The following is a 25,995-nucleotide window of genomic DNA, read 5'->3' on the forward strand; positions in this document are numbered from 1 at the left end:
CCAACAGTGCATCTGTAGATGAAAGCTAACTACAAATCATTAAAAAATCTCACACACTGGACAGGAAGATGACACAAACTGGCTTTTTATTATTTGGGGTTTTTTCCTGCAAAATTGAGTGAAATGAATGGGTAGATATATGACATTGCTTTAAATTCCTAAAATCCTTCTGATGCTAGAAATGTAGGGATGGTAGAAGAGGTGTAGAAAGATGTACCTAAATGAGTTAATTTGGATGTAATTTTCTGTTGAATTTTTAGCCCAACTTAATGTTTTGTCAACTGTAATGATCTTTTCTAGTTGCATGCTATTATACTTGCATAGCATTATAAGAGCCAACTGTGAATGAGGCATTATTTTTAAAATACCTTAATATACAAATAAAAACGAATTAGCTGGCATCAGCCTAGTCCCTAACAGCCATTTTTCAACACCATAAATCCAATACATAATTCTGTACGAGTCTCAGTAGAGTGGCAGATTAGGCCTGAGTTACACTGACAGAGCTGTTTCATAAACATACAGCTGCTTATACCACTATCGTACCAGAACTATTCAGAGTTCTGTGACCACTTGAAATATGGGGAGGCTGAAGAGAGGTCTGTAGAGTTAGTGCTGGAAACTTCATAACAGCAGACAACATCCCACACGGCCACTTCCCTTTTAAAAACAAAACAAAAATAAAATTGTAACCTTACATTATTTCCCCATATCTCATATCCTATTAGTCCTCCTGACTTGGTTGGTGAAAATGGGTGTTCCTTCTCCACTGATATGATTACCGAATCTGGGAGCTTTTTCCTCAACAAAATGAAGAGAGTTGTATCTATGTTGGTGTTAAAAGGAACATCTTGAAGTGAAGATTTGTTTGCAATGACCCTTCGTCAGAACCAATGTCCACAATCTGGGGCAGGGAGGACTGAGAGGTAGCATGAAGATCAAACCCATTTTTTCCCACTCACTCTGCCCTTAAATAGACTATCACAATTTAAGACTCCCCATTCCTGTTCACTTCCCCTGCCATTAACAACCCCCTGTGAGGGTCAAGCGAAGCCACTGCCATCTCCCCTGGGTAGGCAAAAGTAGTACCAAAATTCCTTCAGATAAACAGGATCTGACCAGTGATTTTTTGGAAGTTGTTTGTCTTAATGAAAACAGACCTGTACAAATTTAAAAATCTTAAAATTAGCAATGACTCAATTTATATTGCAAAGAATTCCTTTCAAGAAGCCAAACAAAAAGAAGTCAAAGACTGAAGGTACTACTGAAGTGTATTTAAACTTTCAGACTTAAAGAAGGACAAAAAGGATCCTAAGGACAGCACATCAGGAGGGAGCAGTCCTTTACAATTCACAATATATTTTTTGCCTCCTTAATGTATAGGTTGAAGGATACACTTTAAGCAAGCATTGCTAAAGAAGACTACCTAGGCAGCCATTTTAGTTCTTTCCAAGATAAGAATCAACTACTCAGACTCTACCCAAGGAGTCAGAACATCTTTCAGTTAAAAGTGAATGCCCTTTGCATGAGGAACTCCATATAACAAAAACCTACATATTTTACTCTATTTCACCTCATGGTCCAGAAAAACCTCGAAAATTTAAAGTGGACAAAAACTTAGCTTGATACACTTCAAAGATGTCTATGAAGTTCTAATTTATATGGACTTTTCTCCTCTTTGCTGTTACTTTTTTTTTCCCCTTACATGGTTGCAAAAAGAACTTATAATGTCCCAGGTTTATTCTTATTATAAGTCTAGACTGAAATATAGGGGAAAATGTAAGGCAACGTTTGATAGGAGACTGGTTGTTAGTAAACTATTACCAGATAAAGAGGAATGCATAGCCCCAATGCTCCTGGATGTGTTTGTCTCCTAGTGAAATCAACAGAAGCAGAGCATCTGCTTCCAAGGGCAGAATTTGCCTATCAGTAAGAATTACAGGATTTAGCCCATTATGAGAATAGTTCTCTCTCCTCTCCACACAATCCCACATTTAGAATGAAAGCACCAAAAATAATGGGCCAAATTCTGCACTCATTTCAATTGATATAAATCCAGGGATTTCTGGAGTATAACAAAGAGCAGAATCTGGCCCCACATTTTGTAAATGTAAGGATTTGAGAATAGGGAGGGAACCATTAAAAAGGTCACAGTTTTGTTCAGTTTACTCCAATATTAGTTATTTCTATTTCCTCACCACCTAAAAACACTTTGAAATAAACTCTGGTACTTTAGATGAAAAGCGCACAATCTCAGAATACTTTGCAAACATTCAGAGCCAAATTCAGACCTGGTGTGAGTAGGTAACTTCCTGAAGCCCCAGGTCTGAATTTGCTCTAATATGGACTCTTCTGAGGGCCAGTTTTATTTGTGGTGTAATTCTTCAGTGGAGTTACACCAGGTTTGAATCTGGCCCATGTTTTACATATTTCGATAAATGATGTATGCAGTTGCTTTCACTACTACCAATACCTCAAAACTGTATACAATAAAGGCCTGACCCTCCAGCCCCACTCACTTCACAGAAATCCAACTGATTACTAAGTGGGATTATCCATGTTAGCCAGGAAGGGTTGAAGACTTAGATCCTAGGCTAGTTTCAGCTCAAGGTTATGGAGATACTGGTAAACCATAAAACTCGGTTTCAAGATTTATCTTGACATTCAAATTTCTCAATGGAATTAGAGCCGCATCATGTAATTAATTGTACACAAGTCTGTGGTTAATATTGAGCATTAGAAATTAAACAAAATCACTATCCAAGTGTATATCAGACAAGCTCTATTTTAAGTATCCTGGAGTTCGCACAGGGTGATCTAATAACCAAACTGCAAAACTGTGACACCTGCTCTGAGGATAGTGCCCATGAGAAGGGTTTGGCAGCTTCAGGAAGAAAGAAAACTGCATATACATGATAACAGCAAGTTTTTAAACATATCATTAAGCACATCTGCTATTTTCCAAAGCTAGCAGCTCAACTTTAGAACTGATCCCACAGAAACAGAGAGTAAAATTCTTCTTCCACTGAAGTCAGTGGCTTAACTTCCATTGACTTCAATGGGGCCAGGATTTCACACTTAGTGTAGGTGCTGTTTTTAAGTTGTCACGAGTATTTAACTGAGGATATGTCTACACAGCAATTAAACACTCCCGGCTGGCCTATGTCAACTGGAATTCATGTCAGCTGACTCAAGCTTGCAGGGCTGTAAAATTGTAGGGTCCCAGAGCTGGGGCCCCAACCTGAGCCCAAACATCTACACCACAATTTAACAGCCCCGCAAGCCCGAGTCAGCTTACTTGGACAAGCCAAGGGTGTTTAATTTAGTCAGACCTTGAGTTAGCAACAAATTTTTGCGCACGGCAAAGATCAGAAAAGGAGGAGGACTGTTTAAAGCTAGCTTCTCGAGAGTTTTTTTGACCTGCAGAAGCTGTCTGGAATTCAGTCATCTCACTGCAGGACTGTTTTTCTCTTTTCTTTTGCTGTCAGCTTATTTTCCTTCTTGAAGTTCTGGCATCAATCAGAATGAAAGCGACCTTTGACTGTATTCTTTTGTTGCATGCTGTTAAAGGATTGATTCCCCCCCAAAAAAAGAGTTTAAAAAAAAAAAAAAAAAAGAAGGGGAGTTCAATGTAAGAAGGAGCACTTAGTGAACTTTAAAGAAATGTTCAACCAGGTTGGGAAAACAATTTTAGGACCTGAGACTACATAGATGCAGTATTTCTTTATTCTGTGACCATGCATATAAGCCATGACAGCCAGTCTCTTTCAAGTCACTCTTGTAGAAAAGAGCCACATAATCTTCTCATCACAGGATCTACAGTGCTAAAGCCTTAAAATTTCACCTGAAAGAAAGGAGTATCCTCTCGTTAGATTCTAAGAAGAATTCAATGTTTTTCCACTGGCATTCAGCCTGTATGGCAGGAAATCTCCTGTAGCACAGGTAGAGTTTTGAGAACATTGGCTGCTTTCTCATATATAAGACAAAGATGGGTATATTAAATATTAAACATTTAAATTGAACTTGAAATGACAATATGTGCAGGTATATCACACGCTGTTAAAAACTGGGTACACTGTAAATTTATGTAAGGGAAATTAATTACAGTTAATTACACTACCTTCCAAAAAGATTGGTATATACAGTATTATAACTACACTTGAGATGTGATATTGTTTTTAATGCAATGTGTATGGTTGGTTTTAGCTAGTGAGTCCCCAGTCAGTACAATTAGTAATTCAGATTCTTTCTTTCTGTAATTGCAGTTTTTATAATAAATAATAGAAAGTAACAATAGCTGTGGTAGGTCTGTGCCATGCTTCTAGAACCATCACGTGTTCAATAATGAGTCAACATAAGCAGCACTACAGCTGATGGCATGGTCAGCCCATGCTCCTTATATTCCTCTTTCCCCTCACAATAAGACCCCATGAGTGGGGAAAGTTTCGACCTAGCACTGTCGTGCCAGCGACTAGATTATTCCAGAATGGTCTCTGGATTCAGTTCCTATTGGGGAGTTCTCTTTTTTTTCTTCTTCTTCCTCTTTTTTTTAAACTATACATATATTTTTTTCCATACTCCTTTACAGAACCCAGCTGGGGAACGGAACCTTAAAATAAAATTGGAGGAACAGCAGCAAAGGAACAAGGTAGCAGAAACAAATTCAAATGGACTGAGAGCCTCCTGATGTGCAGAGGAAAGACTGGAGAGGCAAGAGGTCCACAGCTCCAGCCACCAGCTGCCACTAGTGGCAGACATTGGGCAATTTGACAGTAAAAGCATGTTCATTGTCCCTACTGCAGTAATAACTACAACTTAAATAACAGAAGTAGCTTGGATACATTCAGCACAATGGTAACGAAATCATTCTTAAGACAGGGACATATTGCATTAAAAATATCTACATTTCTCATAGCATATCAAACTTGCTATGGTACACTTCAAGAACGATTGACTATTTCACGTCCTCTAATGAATATTGAGCTGGCAACCCCTGCCTTCGCTCTACCACTGATGCGAATCTCCATCACCCAACTGGGAAATTTTCAAACAAGCACTTTTGTGCTTTCTCCCACACTGCCTCAACTCTTGGAAGGAGATCCCTGTTAGCTTCCACACAGCCACCACATTGTCCACCTTCAAATTCCTCCTTAAAACTCTCCTCTGCTACTTTACCTATAAAAAAACTCAACAGTGATTAGGCAGCTGATGTGCTATGACTGTTGCTTGCCAAGTAATCATAAGCATCTCATTGTTACCTTGCAATTCCTCCTACCTACTGTTTGTTGTACCCTTGTGTTGTATCCATCTGTCTAACGGAATGTAAAGCTCTTCAGGGCAGGGACCACTTTTCTGTCATGGGTTTGTACAGCACCTGCTTCAATGGGGCCTCACTCACAATTGGGGCCTTTGGGTGCTACTGAAACAAATAATTTGCTCCTTCTCTAGGCATTGCCACAAATACAAATACAATAAATATATTAATAAATAATACATGTTTATCAAGCCACATAGTTGCAAGCCTTTAGTACCAGTTTTATAAATGTTAGTAAAGCTTTTTTCCAATCTATTTGTTTTCATATGACCTATAAGACACTGATATACAAGAACTAGAAGCAAACTCAAACAGCCTTCATTTTCAAAACCAGAATTTTAAAAATCCCAGAAAATATATTGCAAATTCACTCCAATTCTATGAAGTCTCAGTCCAGGCTGGAAGCAAGAAAAGAAATATTGTAGAAATTCTCATTTGGAACACAAGAACGTAAGAATGTAGGAACTGTCGTACTAGATCAGACCATTAATCCAATTAGGCCAGTATCCAACAGCGGCCAGCAACTGGCAGTTGAGAAGAAGATATAATAAAACCTATGGGGGAAAATTGATGAATAATCTGCCTACAGATAAAATCTCTTAGTTTATTCAGTTAAACCATGAAGCATGAGGGTTTATATTCTCTTCTGGAAAAAAAAACCCTGCTTCCTATTTAATGTACATCTGAACTTTTCCATCTTCCAGCTAATCCTTCTTTGAATCAGATTAGGCACTTTAAGTTTAAAAATATACATATACAGCTCTAAGTCACCCAGGAGTTTCTGCTAAGAAATCCATGCTCTGCACAGGGGTGCATGACAGCTGCAGTGGCTACTCCCCTCTATACACCCATACAAGGAATTCCATAGTGTTAGAAGGTAGGGAAGGACAGGCGGTGGAGAAGCAGTTCTGTCCTTAGATAGGAGCAGGGTCATTTCTGCCTTACTTGTATGATATATATACTTCTATATGCTCACCATTATATCTGCATTTTGCTTCTTTCTGTACCACACAGCAAAGAGGAAGAGGTGGCATAATATTTGCCAATTACTAGAAAATATATAGAAATTACAATTTTCTCCATAGTGGTTTGCTCATTCTCCAAACTATGAACATCAAGTGTCTACACAGTTTTGCCAAGCATGGAATAAATACATATATTAAAAAAGTCCTAAATAAACAGTTAAGAATCCTCCTAATATCTTACAAAGACTTAATTTATTTCAGCCACCTTATATTTTATAAAGAATTTGGTGGTCACTGTGATGGGGTGTATAGATCGCAACATGGCAGTAGACACTAAAGAGTTAATAATGAGAGCAATCTCTTCTCCAGCTGCAACTAAATGGCTGATTAGCAACAGCTGGAATAACAAGCTGCAACCCAGATGGAGCAGGGCAGCTACAGGAGAAGCTAGGAGCCATCACTGAAGAGCTCCACAGCATCAGACAGGGCTGCCTAGAGAGACCAATTTCCTGGCAGAAGCATCCAGGGGAAGATTACCATGCAGAAGATGCCTGCAAGAGATAGCAAGCAGCCCAGGGAGGCAGCAGGAAACGTAAGCAAACAGTCCTTGACTGCCCAACTCAGACATCCCGGGCTGGGACTCAGAGGAGAGGGCAGACTTGCATCCCCCTACCACTCTTCCCAGGGAAGGGAATAGAGATTGCTGAAGCTTCAGGGTGGTGGTCATAACAAGACTATTTAACTTGATTTTTGTTCCTGCTTCAATTTCCTTTGTCCTTCCCCTGACAAGGGAGGGAAAGGGACATATCGGGCCTGAGACTACCAACTGGAGGCCCATTACAGGACTCTTCAGCATTCATCTCTTACTACCCCAAAAGTGGAGGGAGGGATGGAGCCACAGAGAGAGGCTGAGCACCACAGGCCACATTTCAAAACTGACATAGATGGAAACCGAGGCAAATGCCCAGCCACGAGAGGATGCATTGAAGGGGAGAAGCCAGATGACAGTCCGAGAGCATTACCCAAGGGACAAAAAGTGGGAACTATGAAAGGTATGTGCGTCTTTTAAAGGCTGTATTTTCCAGCTACTTCATAGGAATCTCTCTCTCTTTTGTATTCTATCACTACTTATGTAAACCTAAAATTTTTTTTCAAAGAGTTACAATAATTATTTTTCATTTCTAGGCAATAGGTCCAATACTGCTCTGAAGGAAGTCCATGGGAAAAATAGAGACAGGCCCAGTATCATTACAAACCTCTATTTCATGGATTACTATTATGTACAAGGCCACAGCATGGCAACCTATGACTTAATTGATTCCACTACCCAAGGTTCATCTTCTAAGCCTCAGATTTATTTGCCGTGATACCAATTCTCTTCACAGGATTAATACATATGTATATTTCAAGTAACATTCACCTGGTAAAATTCATACCAGAATTGAGGGCTTGCACAAAACAACAAAAGCCTCTTAGAGGAACTTAAACACACTACATAGAGGTTTTGAGTGACTCATTGGGCTTTCTGTGAGCTTTCTTCACTGCCATAAATTGCACCCTTTGTAATAATCGTGGTTTGCCAGAGAAAGTTGCAATTGACATTAGTCACTAAATTCAGCAATCTGTAAAAATTCAATCTAGACAACATATTTGATAATGAGGCTCATATTCCCTTTCAATTTTTCTTCCATTTCAAAAACATCAACCCATCATGCAAACAGCCAAAAAGACCTATATACTGCAACTATTAAGAGACTCTCCCTTTTACAGGACTAAAAAAGTCTAAGGGTTATTTGGGTAACATAATAATATAAAAACAGTTAAACACAACATGTGTGTGTGAAGGTAACAAAGAGAGATCAGTCATGCTGGAGTATATGTGAATGTGCTAGAAACCAATCAGAAAAAAACCCCACCATCTAAAATTCTTAAGTAGAAATGTAAGTATTCTCCATATACAATACCTCTAAAGGAATTGTTTAGTGAAACTTCCTAGAACAAAGGCAACAAAATATGTACTGGAAAAGTCAATGGTATATAGCACATAATGTACTGAACATTTAGTAGATGTGGAAATGAAACTCTCAGTACTTCTACCAGATCATCTATGTCTACCGTCTCATTACAGATGGCCTCTGACACCTAAAATCACTATTTGAGGAATGTAATAGTGTTATGGAACACGTTAACACTTGTTATTAAAAGGACAAAACAGAAACATGAATGTATCTCCAACTATAGGATGTTATGTTTTGCAGAAATATTCTGAAGCATAAAGCAGAGTATGGTGTACTCTTTAACATCTTTTTCAAAAGACAAGACAGTTGGAAAATAAATGACTTATTAATCATCCCAAGTCATTTTTCAATCTTTGTCCCTTATTAAATTATACCAAAAATGTCGTGTTCATTTTAAAATTCCCTTTTCATGCAATTCCTTATTTTAATTTAAGTAGCAACCATATCAAAAGAAAAACTGCTGTTCAAGGGATGGGAATTTGCTTAAATAAATTACTGAAGTGGAATACACTTTTCTGGTCATTCTGACATTATGTCATATATCAATGCATTTTCTGATAGCTTTCGAGATGGATGTGTTGTACACCCAAAAAATAAATCAAGAAGAGAAGTAGATAATTTATAGCTGTCAGGAATCAGTTTAAACACTTACTTTTGCGAAGATCTGAAAAATGTCTATTGCAGGTAGCAGCTGAAAAGCATCGTGGATCTCCACTCTCAAATAAAGCTGCAATGTCTGTGCCAGGTGTCTGAGACCCTCTCTCATTTCTTCACTTAACTCTTCAATATCTTAGGGAGAAAATACAGCAAAGCATGAATAAAATCTTCTGCCAACATCTTTAAGAAGCCCAATGGCAGCAGTTCAATCTAGACACCTCCAATCCCAAATTTAATTTTGACAGAAGGTAATTATATACACCACTATTTTTGACAGCTACATATCACCACTAAGCAGAGTTTATCAAGTTGCTACTTTCAAATCACAAACATTATGGTGAATGAACGATCAAAAGCCAAAAGATAAAACAGATGTGTAAGCAGATACAATATGTTAAATACTAAATTAGTCAATTAAGTTTGTTACAATTAAAATGTGTTGCATATTATCCTACAATTTCATCCCCCTTACAACCGGATGCATTTTTATATCACATTCTTCATATGAAGTGTCAAAAATTGCTTTATGCTGACAAATGGAATAAACAGAGTACAAGGACTATGGTACACATAGAAAGGGAAAATACCACAAAGACTGAGTTAAAGAAAGCTGAAATTTAAAATCAGTACTAATGCAAGTAAATATTATTCTGATATTAAATAATAAAATCACAATTCCAAATGAGGACAATGGGAGCTGCACGTGCTCTGCATATCAGGCTAGGTGAATAGCCAAACAAACAAACAAAGAGCAAATCAATGTCAGAGCTGGGAAAAGAACCCAAAATCTCCTCTCAGTTCACTGGGCCACACTTCCCCCTGTCTCCTCCTTCCTTTGAGTCTAGTTACAATGAAGGGAACAAGGATTAATGAAAGAAAGGTAATGTGGATGAGTTTAAATGTCAATCATAGGGTAAAACTAAGAGGAAAGTTTCAAAGTGAGTTTATTATTATATGTTGCCGATTAAATTCATCACTGGCAGAACAAGCGAAACTTCACTGAAGTTGCACCCACCTGCACCAAGGGTCAACTTGGTTCTATTATTTTTAATGTTGAGCTGCACTAGGGAATAGAAATGACTTTCATAAGACGTGGTTGAATCAAAAACCACTGAAATCACAACCATAATTTGGCAGGCATTTACTGGAGAAAATTAGCAATATTAGACACCTGTAGAATAGATAGGGAGTTAGAGTAAAATAAATTAGTAGAGATTCCATCACCAAAAACATTAAATTAACCATCCAAAAAAGGTAGTGCTTTGGCATTCTACTCACTCAATTATACCTCCAAAAACAGACTCTTCCACTTCATATGATCATAGACATACAGTAGGTCCAACAAATTGCCGCTATCAGAGCACTGTCTCAACACATACACTTGTGCTAAATCCTTCTAAATGTGACCAGCTTTATCCATATGCTGTTGCCGCAATAGACCATTAGATTGTTTTTTCCTTCAAGGTTTATAAAAGATCATAATACTTTGCATTTATAAAAAACCATCAGTTCCAAATAGTCCAAACGCACATTATAGAATATTATTATTTATTATGAAGACGGACAGACTGGAATCACATCACCTCCCACCACTGAAAGGAAACCGACTCTGTGACAGAACACAGCAGTAATTTAACAGCCCAGTGCAGAGGGACACTACAGTTAGGACAGATGTGAACAAGAATATTGCATCAACTGAAACTTCAGGGAGTATTTAGAGAGGCTGAAGCAGAATGTAATTACTCAAATTGGAATTTATCCATGACACCAGCAATTCTTGCAAAAAAATTCCCATGAGATATTTAATGGCAAATTATCAGGATCTTGTTTTTCCCCAACTCATCATGAGACCAAAAGCAAAAATCAAAGTGAAATAGAACTTCTAAATACTTTAATTCTGTGTGCTTAGAAATATGCTCAATTGTGTCAGACCCTAGTCTTGGAAAGACAATGCTACATAAGGTTTGTGACAACTTTACTACTTTATGCACAGGGATTTAGATATGCAGGAGGCAGATACTACTGATACTAGCAGGAGGCAGACAGCAAAGTATTTGCAAACATGTTGTAAATATACTCCTTTCTGCATGCATTACAACGTTTAAAGAATAATATAGGATTTGAGTCTTGATAAATTTAAGCACAGTAGAGATATAGCCTGTAGAACCGTCACCAATTTTAGACCTTTAATTACTAATGCATAAAGAGTAATGCAGAAGTAGCAAATGCAGCAGAAGATCAAGGTGACATTCCAGACCATTAATCTCAGATTTAGCGTGTGCAACAGATTCTGGGTGATTATGAAATTGGCAGAGTAGATCTTGAAAAGAGGAGGGGGAGGAATATATTGCTCCTCCCAAAGGAGAATACATATATACAGAGAGAGAAGCAAATGGGTGAAGTGACATTGGGGGTATATAAACCACACTCATAGTAAATCAAAGAAAATAATTCTCATTCCAAAGAAGTAGTGCACAATAGTATTGAAAAGTAATGATCTGATGGACAGCAAATTAAGGTAACGGTACTACCTGTCCATTATACAGATCCCTTGCAACTCCTAGTGGCAAACAAAAATATTAACTTCTGTAAAAGTATTCACTTGCACTTGTGATGTAGATGTCTAGACTAGATGTCTCTGTGATGTACTGAAGATTCCTGAAAATGGAGTGGTCTTCGGTAACAAAGATGGAAGCCAGTTTGTGTTGTCAATGCCTGGATTTTCTTAAAAATGAGAATTTTATTGAAGTTTTCTGGCAGTGGTTCGCAGACTCTGTATCATTTTATTCACACTCAGCTTGATCCTTCAGCTACTTCAGCTCCTAATACTCCTGATTCCCACTGACTTTGATGAAGGCAAGGTAAGTTCAGGACTCTCAGCATCTCAAGAGATTTGTTCTCTATACCTTACCAGACTGTGCCGTCAGTTAATCTTCAAGAAATTAAGACCATAAAGTAAGTACCATAGCAGCAGCAGATACCCAATGCTTCAAAGGAAAGTCACTGCCCATTGTGCACCTGGCCAGATGTATAATACTATATTACAAAGGGAAATTTCTTACTGATTTCAGCAATGTCCTGAAGCATGGGGATTAATAGTTTTTAACTCTGTAATCTAACTAGAGTAATTGTAAATGTTGTTTTTATTCACCTAAGTGTCTAATCCCTTTTTGAATATTCCTAAGCCATTTCATTTAAGAATATCCAGCAGTGCATTCTACTAGCTGATAAAAGGAATCCATTTTATTTTTGAGTTATCACTTTTAAATTGGTTGCCTTACTAATGTTCCTTTGCCCTTGTATTATGCAAAAAGGTGAATACAATAGCAGGCACTACAACAGAAAAAGAAAAATAGCATAATAAGTAGTTGTGGCTTCAGGTTTTTTAATATTTCAGTGAAGCTACATATATGAAGTTACTTAAAACCCAGACCATGGTTCCTTGCCAAATTAGAACAGTTTTAGTTTTAAAAGGCAAGCAAAATGTTTACATTAATCTACACAATGTCCCTTTTACTATTAATTTTCTCTTGTGCTGCAATAAATTGAATTAAATATACTTTTTGCCATTTAAGTCAGACTGACAGAGACTCTGAGCTATCAAAGACTTGAAAGGATCAGTACTGTCTATTTTAGAAGCAGCCTAACTTTGAAAGACTAGAAGGCAGAACCATTCCACAAGTACCTGAAACTTATGGAAACACAATCTGATCTTTTTGTTCACAATGAATTTTCAGAAAAACATTCATTTAATAAGAGCCTCAAACAGTCGCATTTTTCTCTTATTAGAAGTTCCGTTGAATCTTTATGCACAAAGGCAATATTAACAAACTAAAATAGATAAAAAGGGTTTATGACCAAAAAGTGTTTCAGAGTAGCAGCCGCGTTAGTCTGTATTCGCAAAAAGAAAAGGAGTACTTGTGGCACCTTAGAGACTAACAAATTTATTAGAGCATAAGCTTTTGTGAGCTACAGCTCACTTCATCGGATGCATTTGGTGGAAAAAACAGAGGAGAGATTTATACACACACACACACACACACACACACACAACATGAAACAATGGGTTTTATCATACACAGTGTAAGAAGAGTGATCACTTAAGATGAGCTATTACCAGCAGGAAGGGGAGGGGGGGAAGGAGGAAAACCTTTTATGGTGATAATCAAGGTGGGCCATTTCCAGCAGTTAACAAGAACATCTGAGGAACAGTGTGGGGGTGGGGTGGGGATGAGAAATAACATGGGGAAATAGTTTTACTTTGTGTAATGACCCATCCACTCCCAGTCTCTATTCAAGCCTAAGTTCATTGTATCCAGTTTGCAAATTAATTCCAATTCAGCAGTCTTTCGTTGGAGTCTGTTTTTGAAGTTTTTTTGTTGACGGATAGCCACTCTCAGGTCTGTAATCGAGTGACCAGAGAGATTGAAGTGTTCTCTGACTGGTTTTTGAATGTTATAATTCTTGACATCTGATTTGTGTCCATTTATTCTTTTACATTGAGACTGTCCAGTTTGACCAATGTACATGGCAGAAAGGCATTGCTGGCACATGATGGCATATATCACATTGGTAGATGCGCAGGTGAACGAGCCTCTGATAGTGTGGCTGATGTGATTAGGCCCTATGATGGTGTCCCCGGAATAAATATGTGGACAGAGTTGGCAATGGGCTTTGTTGCAAGGTTAGGTTCCTGGGTTAGTGGTTCTGTTGTGTGGTGTGTGGTTGCTGGTGAGTATTTGCTTCAGGTTGGGGGGCTGTCTGTAAGCAAGGACTGGCCTGTCTCCCAAGATCTGTGAGAGTGATGGGTCGTCCTTCAGGATAGGCTGTAGATCCTTGATGATGCGTTGGAGAGGTTTTAGTTGGGAGCTGAAGGTGACGGCTAGTGGCGCCCTGTTATTTTCTTTGTTGGGCCTGTCCTGTAGTAGATGACTTCTGGGTACTCTTCTGGCTCTGTCAATCTGTTTCTTCACTTCAGCAGGTGGGTATTGTAGTTGTAAGAATGCATGATACAGATCTTGTAGGTGTTTGTCTCTGTCTGAGGGGTTGGAGCAAATGTGGTTATATCGTAGAGCTTGGCTGTAGACAATGGATCGTGTGGTGTGATCTGGATGAAAGCCAGGGGCAAGTAGGTAGGAATAGCAGTCAGTAGGTTTCCGATATAGGGAGGTGTTTATGTGACCATCGCTTATTAGCACCGTAGTGTCCAGGAAGTGGATCTCTTGTGTGGACTGGTCCAGGCTGAGGTTGATGGTGGGATGGAAATTGTTGAAATCATGGTGGAATTCCTCAAGGGCTTCTTTTCCATGGGTCCAAATGATGAATTCTACCATGATTTCAACAATTTCCATCCCAGCATCAACCTCAGCCTGGACCAGTCCACACAAGAGATCCACTTCCTGGACACTACGGTGCTAATAAGCGATGGTCACATAGATTCTCTCAGAAATTTCTACCTAATCTACCAGATATGATGTCATCTTAAAGAAACAAACCTAACAAAGAAGGTGCATACTCTAAATCAGGCAAAAGTCCAACTGAAGTCAATGAAATTTTGGTTGCGCAAAACGTGAAGAATTGGCCCCACACTAGCAGTAGAAAACTGTAATTTCCCACTGAAATTTCAGCAGTTCAAAGTGGGTCTTTCATTCCATTCTGCACTTTGATTTTTTTCATTTACAATTTATTCCACAGAACAGAATTTCAGAAGGGTGAGCCAGAAGGAAACAAACCAATCATACTAAACATTTACACCATGTGGATGGTGATTACTTACTTGACTGAAGATCAGAAAAAGAGTAGAGTTTCTCAGAAGAACATGCTGCTGATTGTCCAAGCTGAAGAGAAAAAACAAAAATAATGAATGCATGATAATGAGCATATATAGAGCACATTTTATCGCCAAAGCACTTTACAAACCTGAATTACTCATTACCATGAAGTAACAGTAACAGTAACAGCAGTGATATAAATCTCTTGTGTTGTTCATATCACATATTCTATAAACTACCATAAAAATACTAAATTTTTTTTGTAATGACACTTCCCCACTAATTTATTTTCTTGGCTTTGACAATTTATCTTTAGTAATTTACTTCAGCCCAGTGTCCCTTAATGGGGAACAATTTATAAGACTAAAAGGCTTCTTTCACTTCATGTGTCTGTAATTAATATGAAGGGAATGGTATGTGTTTATATATATATTCTCTTTAAAAGCACTGTCAAACATATATCCATAACAGTGTACAAAAGAATATAACAAATTATCTTTTAAGTCCTCTAACTATTCCAAATACATATATTTTGGTCTGGGAATAAAGGCATTAGGACTAGGGCCAGCAAAAAAGAAAAAATTCTTTGCTGATTTACAACCTCTTAGTCATAGGTAGTTGAAGTAAGCATAGCATTTAGTCCATGAAGATTAATATGAGAACCACCATTGTGGAAAGATTGCAAGCCCAGAACTTTCAGGTGAGTTCAAAAAAATCTAACAGAGCCTAAGCTAATAAGTCTGCAGAGCACAGTATCGTACACCCCAAAAGAAAATATCCATTAGCATTCAATCCTTATGCAAAACCTTTTATATTCACCTCTACTCAAAAGGGGCTTGATCCCGCTCCCATGAAAGTCCATTCTAAAACCCGCATCAACTTCAATGGTGTAGGATCAAGCCCAAAGGGATATTCTTCCCTTTCCATTTCTGAGGGAATGAATTTTGGGACTCAATTACATAGTCACTGCATAAGAGAAACTTCCACTGACTTCAACAGACGTTGCTCTTCTGCAACAGTTTCATGAGCAGGCCCCTGGAGCTTAATTACGTCCATTTTCATATTTCCTGATGTTTCCAGTGTTGCTGTGAATTAATCAACGATTTTGTAATGCAAAATGCATGTTCCATTTTGTTCATCCACCCAGCCATCTCTGCTTTTTTGTCTTTAATTACATTAAAAATTTAGAGTGCAAGACTGTTTCTGTGTAACTGTAGAATGGGATATGTTTAACAGAATGTCACTTACTAGTTTAAAAACAATCCTGCCAACAAGTCTCACTGAGTCAGGAGGAAAGTTAGGCTCAGTACTCTTAAGACACTTGCATTCTTGCTTGTGCTCCTGCCAGGCTTCTTTCTGTTACATTAAAAAAAACAAGATGATACACTTTATTTCAGACCAACACATACACTAATGATATAGATTACAGAGGGAGCTGGGGTGCATGGATCAGCGTTCATGTCATGCTCATCAGTACCTGGCCTGGGCCCGGGAAGCTAATGATCCAACCAGTGGACCAAATTCAGTGATGAATCCTGGTCATGTGCCACCTGAGACACGTTGCACACACACTATGACGACGATAGAGGGAACTGGTAGAGACCAGTATACTTTGGCTACTCAACACTTTCTAAGACTTTAAAACCATTTCTTCATTGTTTGCAGCAGGCTTTGATATTCAGCAGGAGGAGGGGGGGAGAAGAGAAGCCCTCAACATTGCTGTCAAGTTTTGCTATGCTCCATGTGAGACATTTTATGCTACTCAATTAAATAATTTGTGTGTAACCATAAACTTATGCATACAGTGAACACACCCTAGCAAAAAGGGGATATGAAGTTTACTTAAAGTGGCAGCCGTGGCAGGGGCAGATATTTGAGGGTACCCCAGAGGAAGGGCAGGGAGTCTGAATGGGAAGCAGGGGAGGGGCGGGGGAAACTGAGTGGGTGGTTACTGGAACTGTTGATACTGCTGGGAGTTATGGTATTGCTGGAAGGCAGGTAGATGCTGGGGTTACAGAGGGGCTGGTAATTCCTGGGAGATAGATAGGGTGCTGGGGCAAGTGGGTGTAAGTTTTGCTGGGGGTCAGGGAGCTCCTGGGAGAGCAGGTGCATGTTGGGGAGAGCTTGGTCGTGGTGGTGGTGGTAGTGGTGGTGGTGAGGTAACCTGGGGCTGATATGAGGTTCCAACACCTTGTGTTGTTGCCTCTTAGCTGCTTGTTCTTGCCCTCATCCAGCGCTGGCAGTAACAAGAGAAGCCGTGCCACAGTGACCTCCAGCAGCCAAAAGGCCCAACTGCTTGTAATCATTCCACAGTTCGGCCAGATGCATAACATCTCAGCTGAGACGCAAGAATGTGCGACAGGTGTGGCAAATGCATAGAGTCACATAAGATATGTTATACTTAGTAGCTCTGCCTTGGGCTAGACAACTGCCTTTTCTTTGTCTCATGACATTCAGTTCAGGTTTTGCTGAAATATAAACTGTGGGATGACATGTCGCCATTTCCTTTGCATCTCTTCTGTAGTCAGTCTTCCAAAATAACTGAACAGCAAATTTCTAAAGAGCTGGGCCCATGCCATTGCCAAAGTAGCAGTGCACACAGTATTATGGAACACCTGGGATTACAGCTATAGCATGGGACTTGGGAAGAGAGTCAGGCCAGACTCTCCATCCAAAAATGCCCCCAACAACCTATCTTCTCCTCAAGGAAAACAGCCTTCTTCTACTGCAAGTTGATGTAGTTAGTGGTGTAGCTCAAGTTATAAAGTGTGCTCCAGTACTGAAGGTTCAACCCCAAACGATGGGGGCAGACAGCTAAGATTAAAAAATCCTAGGACATTACAAGAAACGTTATTATGATTGCAAAGTCAAGCACTTGAAAGTTATGAAATGCCAGATTTAAAGTTGTCTGTGTAACTTTAATTCTGCCCCTTTGTCTGTATGCATTATGATACAGTCTTGAATTACGTGATCACATAGTATTTTTTTCCACAGAACTCCTGCCTCGTTCCGTGCACAGGATGGACACACAAGGGAGCAGAATTAAAATTGCACAGGAACCTTATATCCAACATTTCAAACTTTTGAGTGCATGACACTGCAGTGTAAATGACCTTCTTTTAACTTTGATTTTTTGTTAAACAATGTAACATATTATAAATGCAATCATTGTTACTTGAGCTTTAAGTGACTGGGAAAAGTGAAGTTATTTCATATTTTCTTTATATGATAAATAAATGGAGCCTGATTTTGGGATTTTTTCCCCCCAGTACAATTTCATTGAGTCAGTGGAGTTACTCCTGATTTATAGCAATGTGAAAGAAGAATCAGGCCCAGGACATTCAGTAATGTTAATGACCTATATATGCACATCAGTATTCACCAGTTATGTTAGGGCATTAAATAACTCTGCTTCAATTTAACTACTTAATTCTTCTCTTCAGTTATTATCTGGCTGATGAAATCTTTGCAAGGTGTCATTAGGACTCAGTTATAAATCTTTTTAAGATCACAATTTAAAAATCGGGGTTTCTCATTTGTTAATATGTGTTAATTTGCGAAAATTAAAAGCAGAAGGAATGATAAATCAGAAAATCAAGAACCTGAATGATTTATATTTGACCCTTTATAGGAACAAATCAATAAATTAGAAGCACTGGGATAGGAAATAATCAAAAGAAACCGAAAGTAAAGTTCCATTTCAGATCTTGAGATTACAAACATTTATATATGGAGTTACTTTACACATGCGCAGTCCTATTGAAATCAATGGGGCTACTCATGAGAGTAAAGTTGCTTGTAAGTATATGTAAGACTGGGTCCTTAATGAACAACTGATAAAAATAAGTCTAGTAGAAAGCTATTTACCGAATGGACAGATTTAACAGGATAGAGGAATACGGGTGGGGGAGGTGAGAGATATAGGGAGGGTGTACACGCACGCAGAACTGTGGCACTTCTTCCTTAAAATCACTGGGGAGCAGGAGCAGCAATACGTCTTTAAGCGTATCTCTCGTTATGCTGGAAGATTGGGCTATTTTTGTATTCCTTCAGTTTGCTTTTGTTACTTTAGTCAATCCAGATTTTTTTTAATGTTTCATATAAAGTCTGTGTGATGGAATTGGAGATTTTTAAGCCTGTATACATCTAATTTTGGCATTCAGAGCAAGGTCTGAAGCTACTGGGCTGCTTTACAGATGTCCATGTAAAAGTGAAAAGGAGAAAAAGAAACAGTTAACAAAAAGATACGATAACAGTTAAAACAAACATAAGACTCCACAAGGCGATTTAGTTTCTGACAGAAAGGCAGTAGGAGAAACAAAACAACCAACTGTGTAAAACAATTTCTGTCACCTATCAGCTATCAGTATCGGACTGCATGATGTCTGACATAGAAATAGCTCTTCTACAATCAGCAGTAAAATAGAAAATGATGGGTAGAAGAAGTAGGGATGCTATAATACTTGAACAGGGGCAGGTGCACACTGTCCTCTGGTGAGGTGATTTAATAGTTTTAAAATTCTAAAGCTGGAAGAATCCTCCTCCCTCAGATGATAGGAACAAAGACCCCGGCAGTGGGAATTTATCATAAAAGACTAGGAAACTCTTACAAGAGACCACCATCCCAGACAACTTCTGGCTGTAAGAGACATCCCAGAACACAAACACAATGGTCCTAAGTCTCAGCTGGTGTAAGGTGACTCACATCTGGCCTACTGAGTTCAGTACTACTCTACCTATATTAGACCTATATTAAGCAAACAATTTTGGTCAGTCCCTTAAGACAGATGTCACTGTATTTTTTGTTTGCAGAATTCCCATTGCTTGGCTACATGAATGGCCCCAGAAGGAAGGATAGAGTGTATCAAGAACTGGAAGTGGCAGTTCATGGGAATCTGTGAGCTGATGGGTTGAAAATAAATATCTGATTTTGCGTTCTGTGTGAGTAATCAGATGATTATAAACCAGTGGTTCCCAAACTTGTTCTGCAGCTTGTGCAGGGAAAGCCTCTGGCGGGCCAGGCCAGTTTGTTTACCTGCCGCGTCCGCAGGTTCGGCTGATCGTTCCCATTGCTTCTAGCAGATCCCATTGGCCTGGAGCAGCAAACCGCAGCCAGTGGGAGCCACGATCGGCCGAACCTGCGGACGCGGCAGCTAAACAAACTGACTCAGCCTGCCAGGGGCTTTGCCTGCACAAGCGGCGGAACAAGTTTGGGAACCACTGTTATAAACAATATAACACTATGAATAGCATCGGATGGATGATTTTTACTTTAAATAACAAGGTGTCAGTATCAGGTAGCAGTTATTTTACTGTGGAGTATCTTTCTTATGCCTACAAGTAATAAATTAGTCAATATTTTTTTCTTCCACATGGGAACCTTGTTCTTATATTTCTTTATTTGTAACTCTACAAGTGAACAAAATGACCCCAACTAGACATTATAATATAGTTAGTGTCACTAAGTATCTGACAAATACAAGTTAAGTATCTACTACTAAGTAGAATTACTTTTGTCCCGAAGAAACAAGGGTATGCTTGCAAGTGTCCAGACATCATTCTGTGTAATATAATTATATTGGCATTTTTATCTTGCTTCAGCTAAAATTGCTCTTTGCAGTCAGCCTTTATCTGTCAAAAAATTTACTAACATAAATCCTGCATAGGATTTTAGATATGCTAACGGTGACGTCAAAATGATTGATAGCTTACCCGACCAATAAAGCACTAATGAGATGAAATATGAAGCATCACATAGCATCATATGTCACAGTCTTCTAAACTTAGAGATATGTTTTCACACTAGAATGATGTTAAGATTGCATCTTTTCCTTATCATTGCAGTCAAACCAAAATTGATCACAGAGTGGTTGCATTTATTTATTTATTTTGCTGAGGGAATGCTGGAATGAGGACAACCATTCAGACTTCAGAGATTGGCAAGAAAAAGTTGCAACTGCATTAATATAACATGATCAAACAACATTAATAGCACCCTGCCACAAAAAGGAAAGAATGGCGGGGACTGCTGTCTCAACCATTCACTACCCCCACCAATGATGCAAGTTATATAACCAAGCAAAACCACCAAGATTTATATCATGAAACAGGACCTACTCATAGATCAATGTCCAGCACAGGGATTCTCAAACTTCATTGAATCGTGACCCCCTTCTGACAACAAAAATTATTACATGACCCTGGGGGGGCAAAGCCTGCTCAAGCCCCACTGCCCTAGGTGGGGGGGGGGTGCAAAGCCCCACTGCCCTGGGCAAGGTCGGGGGGTGCAAAGCCCAAGTCCAAGGTCTTCAGCCCCAGGCAAGGGGCCTGTAACTTGTGCCCTGCCACCCAGGGCTGAAGTCCTTGGGCTTGGGCTTTGTCCCTGGCCCCAGCAAGTTTAAGCTAGCCCTGGAAATTCCATTAAAATGGGGTCCCGACCCACTATGGGGTCCCAACCCACAATTTGAGACCCGCTGGTCTAGCAGTCCCCAGTGGCTGGGTTTGTATACTGCCTCAGGGAAGGAGGAAAAATCTCTGCCTCCTAATTTGGTGGTTGTGTGTAGGAAGAGTCACCTTAACTCTACATTTCCTGGCTTTCAGTCAGAGCACTTACATTCTCACATCCAAGATGGGGTACAAATAGCACAAAGCAAGGTTATGTGGCCAAAGTCTCAAATGTATCTTAACAGAGACTTTTTCCCCTGGTAAATTGCCTTAGATTTTTCAGTAGTAACATGGTATTGAAGAGCAAAGAAAGCCAAGGGGAGAGCACCCTATTCTCCTCATGACTCTTTTGCTCCAGCCAGCCCTCCACCGCCTCAGAAAGAAACATGCTGCCTCCCATATTCTCTAGCCCTGCTCAGTCCAAGCTCCTGCACTGGACTTCTCCCCCCTTTCACTCCTCTGCCTCACTATCAGCAGCTTGGGCTTTAGTCACAGGAGGGCCTTCTCCTAGTCCCAGCACACACAGCCCATATCCTCTGGCAACTATTAGACCCAGTCACCACCTGATGTCACCCAGCTGCGTCTGATCATTCCCAACATCCGCCTGCCAGGGCCCTCCACTGAACAGTGTTGGCTGCTCCCTTCTGGCCCTTAGAGAAGCAGGGTGCCCTGTAACACCTGGGCTATCACCTAGGCCACTTCTAAGCTTCTGCCTTCCTAAGCTCAGTGCTCCCATCCTCTAAACTGTTCCTACCGCCAAAGCTCTGTCCCCCCCGGCCCCCCAACCTCCTCAGAATCATAGGAGAGATCATATCATTCTCCCTCCAGACAGACATACATAGGAGCCTTGTGTCCCCCTCCCCCACAGTGACAAGCCTCCATGCGATAAGGTTACATTTTGATCTCTACCTCTGTAAAAGGGCTAGGGAATTCCATTAAAATAAAATAAAATAAAATAAAATAAAAGGTTAGGGCTAAGCTGGTCACAAGTTTTGCAACTGAAAAATTTTCAATCGGAAAATGCCGTTTTGTCGGAACTGAATCTTCCACTGGAAAAATGTCAATTTTGATGAAATTTCTTTAGATATTGTAGAAATGTTTTGTTTTGACATTTTGATTTTTTTTGTTTTGAAATGCATTTTGTATTATAAAAAAAAATTAAAAATTGAAATGGAAACAAAACGCTTTGAATGATCCAAAACAATTTTTTTAAATAATTTTTTTTTGTTTTGTAGCAAATTTTGAAATTTGACATTTCATTTCCATTCAGAATGAAAAAAAATCTAAATATTGTGGAATTTACCACAAACCACAAATTCTGGCTCTTGCACTGCTGCTCTTCTACAGGCTCCCAGTTGAGCCTTGCCAAATTAGCTCCCCAGAGCCTAACAATTCATAGTGTAGTTCCTAAATAAATAAATAAATCTAGAAATATTTCCTTTTCCACACTTAAATTTGGATTGCAATACTTGATAGCAGTTATGGGCATCCACTAAATTAAATATGTTGCTTCTGCTTTATTTTCTTTTGTCTTGAAGAGTCAACATTTTTTAGACATTTCCAACTTGAGAACAGCTCATTTTAGGTGATTGTATCTCAGGAACCCTTTATTGAAATGACTTCCAATTTTCCCCACAACAAAAAACTCAATTGGCCAATCAATTTTCGAGCTGATCTGATAATTTTTGTCAATTTTAGAGAGAGTGCATGAAACTCAGTTTTAAATTGAAACAGCTCTCACCTTATTTACTGCATTAGAACAGTCTGGAAACTGAGACTTCCTAAAGCACGCTGTTAAGTGCTAACTAATGTGGGATTAATTTTCTATCCATCTGTGGCAGGGCAGGGGTATAAACCCCTTGGATGCCCTGCTAAAGGGGTGGCTCCTCCCTTCCTTTCCGGCAGGGCAGCCGGGTGCAAGGACACAGACACTCAGCAAGGAGCTCGGATCCAGACCCTAACAAAGGCAGGCTCAGGGGAATCAGCTGATCCAACTGGAGCCAGCTGGGCTGGCCACTGGGAAGAGTTATAAGCCCAGGGAAAGGCTCACCATGGGAGAACACAGGGAGACTGCAGCTCTCTATCGGCTGCAGGAAGCCTCATGGGCCAGAAGAACGAGGGAAGGGTCAGTGTGGGGATCGGTGTTGGGGGAATTAGGGTTGCACTGAGCACTGTTAATTATGAGACACTGGTGAAACACCTGGAAGAGGCGTTGGAACCCTTTCTTTGACCAGCCTAAGCACAGAGATGAGAGGGTAGGAACGTGTGCGCACCCTGTGACACCATCAAAAATTAATCAAATCATGCTGCAACTAAGCATAAAATGTAAACCCAAACACGAGTCACATTTCTAAAGAGGTCTGTAATTCTCAACATAAAATAAAGTCCTTCTCTGCTATATAGGGGGATTTTTTTAAGTGTACAAACTGCAGTTGCTTCAGTGCCCAGTTGTTTATTTTGCTCAGCAATTAGTTCAATTAGAAGTGCACATTATTAATGAATCGTGAAATCCAGCAGAGGTAAAGTAAAACCTGCTGCCTTTGGTTTGGCTGATAGAAGCATTGCTTAAACAACTGTACTACTCTCTATTTTGTAGCCATTTTAAGTAGGATTATCACAGAACACAGTGCACTTCAGAACAGCCACAAAAAGGCTAACAAGACATTCCTGCCTGGTCTAATTGTGGGTCTGTTTATCTAGACCACCCACACCAAGCGGAATGAAGATCCATGACTGCATAAGTGTCTTAATAAACTGGCATTTGTGGGGACAGTTTTCCACTCTAGGTTGGCTAAAGGTAAAGTCTTCTTCCAGATTCCCATGATTGTCAAATAATGTTAAGTACTATATTAAATATTATACCTCAAGCCAAAATAAACTGAGCAATTTAAATGCACGTTACTCAATATGGATATGATCCGTCCTCACTGAAGTCAATGTTTATTTCGCCATGGACTTTAATGGCAGTACGGTCAAGTGAAATTCTTGTTTTTATATACTAGCTTCACAAGAAAAAAGTTCCAGTCTTTTACATTCTACCAATGATAGTTTTCATTTTTTCAGATATTTTCCCATTATCTTCCACAGTAAATATAACTGTGGTATTATTATTGATGCTAGAGTAAACACTTAGTATATGTTGCCCACGGATTTGCTGTATAATGAATCAAAGTGACATACCTACCACATATTCTAATCCCATCATAGAACTTTTTTATGAGTTGCAAAGGAAAGTGGTCAAGTTATAAAAATAGCTTATTCATAAAAACATATTAAATATTTGACCAAGAAAAGATGTTTTGAAGGTCACTGATGCCAGTTAAAAAAAGGAAGCTTTCAGACTTGTGAAATAACTATCTGCTAGGCAAATTTAAACAGAGTCCCTAAAAAACCTTTTTTCGGTAGGTTATATCTAACAATTCATACTTTTTTCTATTTTTTTTTTTAAAAAATCAACAAAAAGTTAAACACAATTTAAGTGTGATGTTCAAGAGTTCATAATTTGACTCATTTGGTGGTCCTTGTGATCTTTGGCACCCCCTCACTGGCTAGCTGCTTATTGATTTCTTACTATGCCCTTTGGCCACATCTCTGGTTGTACTTTCCCCAGTTGGGGTGTTAAAGAGTCCGATACTTCCAGAGGCCAGTGGCCCTAGATGAGGGGCACACAGTCCTTGGCCCCTTCAAGTATGGCTCACTTGTTCAAGGCCTTAATAAACGCTCCTTGCTGAGCTTGGTGGGAACCCAGACCCACCCACTATCCTGGGTTCTAGGCCAGGGACACTGTACAAAATGGTTGGTAACAAGCTCTCACAAACCGCTTATTTATTTCCTGGCCTACCTCCTATAGTGCCTGTCCTGCAAGCTGTTCCTCAGGGTTAACCTGTGGTCCTGTCCCCAATCGCCTGGGCAGCTTCTCACCAGCCCATTGCTGAAGTCTCCTGATCTCAGTGGCTTTTCAGTTTCTCTAGCAGCCACCCACCCTTTTGCTCTGCAATCCTTTTATCTCTGCAGCTTTTGTGAGCCCTAATCAGGCCCAGCTGAGCAGGCAGGCAGTCTCCCTATTAACCCTTTAGCAGCTGAGACAGCACAGGGTCTGTACACCCCAGACAGACCCATAATTCCAAAATAGCATGGGCTTTTTCTCTACCACCTTGCATCTTGTATAGTCTTTTACACTTGTGCAAACATTACCATTCTGATTTCAGGGAATTTTGTGCTGACTTTCAACACGAAAGTGTAAATGACAATACAAGGTGAAAGGCCATGGAGAATCAGGCCTTGGAAGTCTGTCACCTATCAAAAGAATGTAAGATCCTGAACACTTTAAACCATTCTCAAAGATCTAGGAAACACGCAATACCAATATATATTAGGCAATGTCCTTGAAACCCACTTTTTTCTTGGAGTTTATCTTGGAATTGGTATAACAAACAAAAAAAACCACCCTAACCTGTAAAAACACAGGAACAGCATGGTGTATTGAAAACCATGTTAAAACTGTAATCTATCACTTCCAATTCTCTGTGTTTTTCCTCGTCCTGCTTGCAGGCAGGGTGTTCTGTAGGGAAGTGGGTAGTCAGAGTCAATTGTTCTGCAAACAGCCTGCCAAAAGTAAGTTGGGCTGAGTTGCGCCTCTGTTTTAGGGAACAGCCTGCTTTCTCTCTCTGTTTTGGGGTTATTGCGTGTTATCCTTCTGTATTCTAACAAATAAAGTAGTGCTACTTTACAACCGGTAAGAGTATTTTATGTTATCTAATTTCTCTGTATGTTTGCCAGGAAACACAACAAGCACGTTTTTCTGAGCAGGTAAATCCTAACCATCA

At 39.5% G+C, this 25,995-nt stretch overlaps 1 protein-coding gene across 4 annotated transcripts in view; it reads right to left on the bottom strand.

The window, feature by feature from the left end:
* The window catches only part of SMYD3 (SET and MYND domain containing 3), a 675,358-nt gene that overhangs the window by 541,568 nt on the left and 107,795 nt on the right, over positions 1 to 25,995 (bottom strand). For 3 of the 4 annotated variants that reach the window (XM_038393975.2, XM_043512274.1, XM_038393977.2), the window contains exons 3-5: positions 15,974 to 16,081; positions 14,731 to 14,791; positions 8,950 to 9,086 (exon numbers count right to left, since the gene is read on the bottom strand). In XM_038393975.2, coding sequence (XP_038249903.1) covers positions 8,950 to 9,086; positions 14,731 to 14,791; positions 15,974 to 16,081 — 306 coding nt within the window. Of the gene's footprint in view, positions 1 to 8,949; positions 9,087 to 14,730; positions 14,792 to 15,973; positions 16,082 to 25,995 lie in introns of those variants that run through there. The other variant, XM_038393979.2, reaches the window with a different exon arrangement.

Source organism: Dermochelys coriacea, chromosome 3, assembly GCF_009764565.3.
Source record: "Dermochelys coriacea isolate rDerCor1 chromosome 3, rDerCor1.pri.v4, whole genome shotgun sequence".
Taxonomy (NCBI): domain Eukaryota; kingdom Metazoa; phylum Chordata; order Testudines; family Dermochelyidae; genus Dermochelys; species Dermochelys coriacea.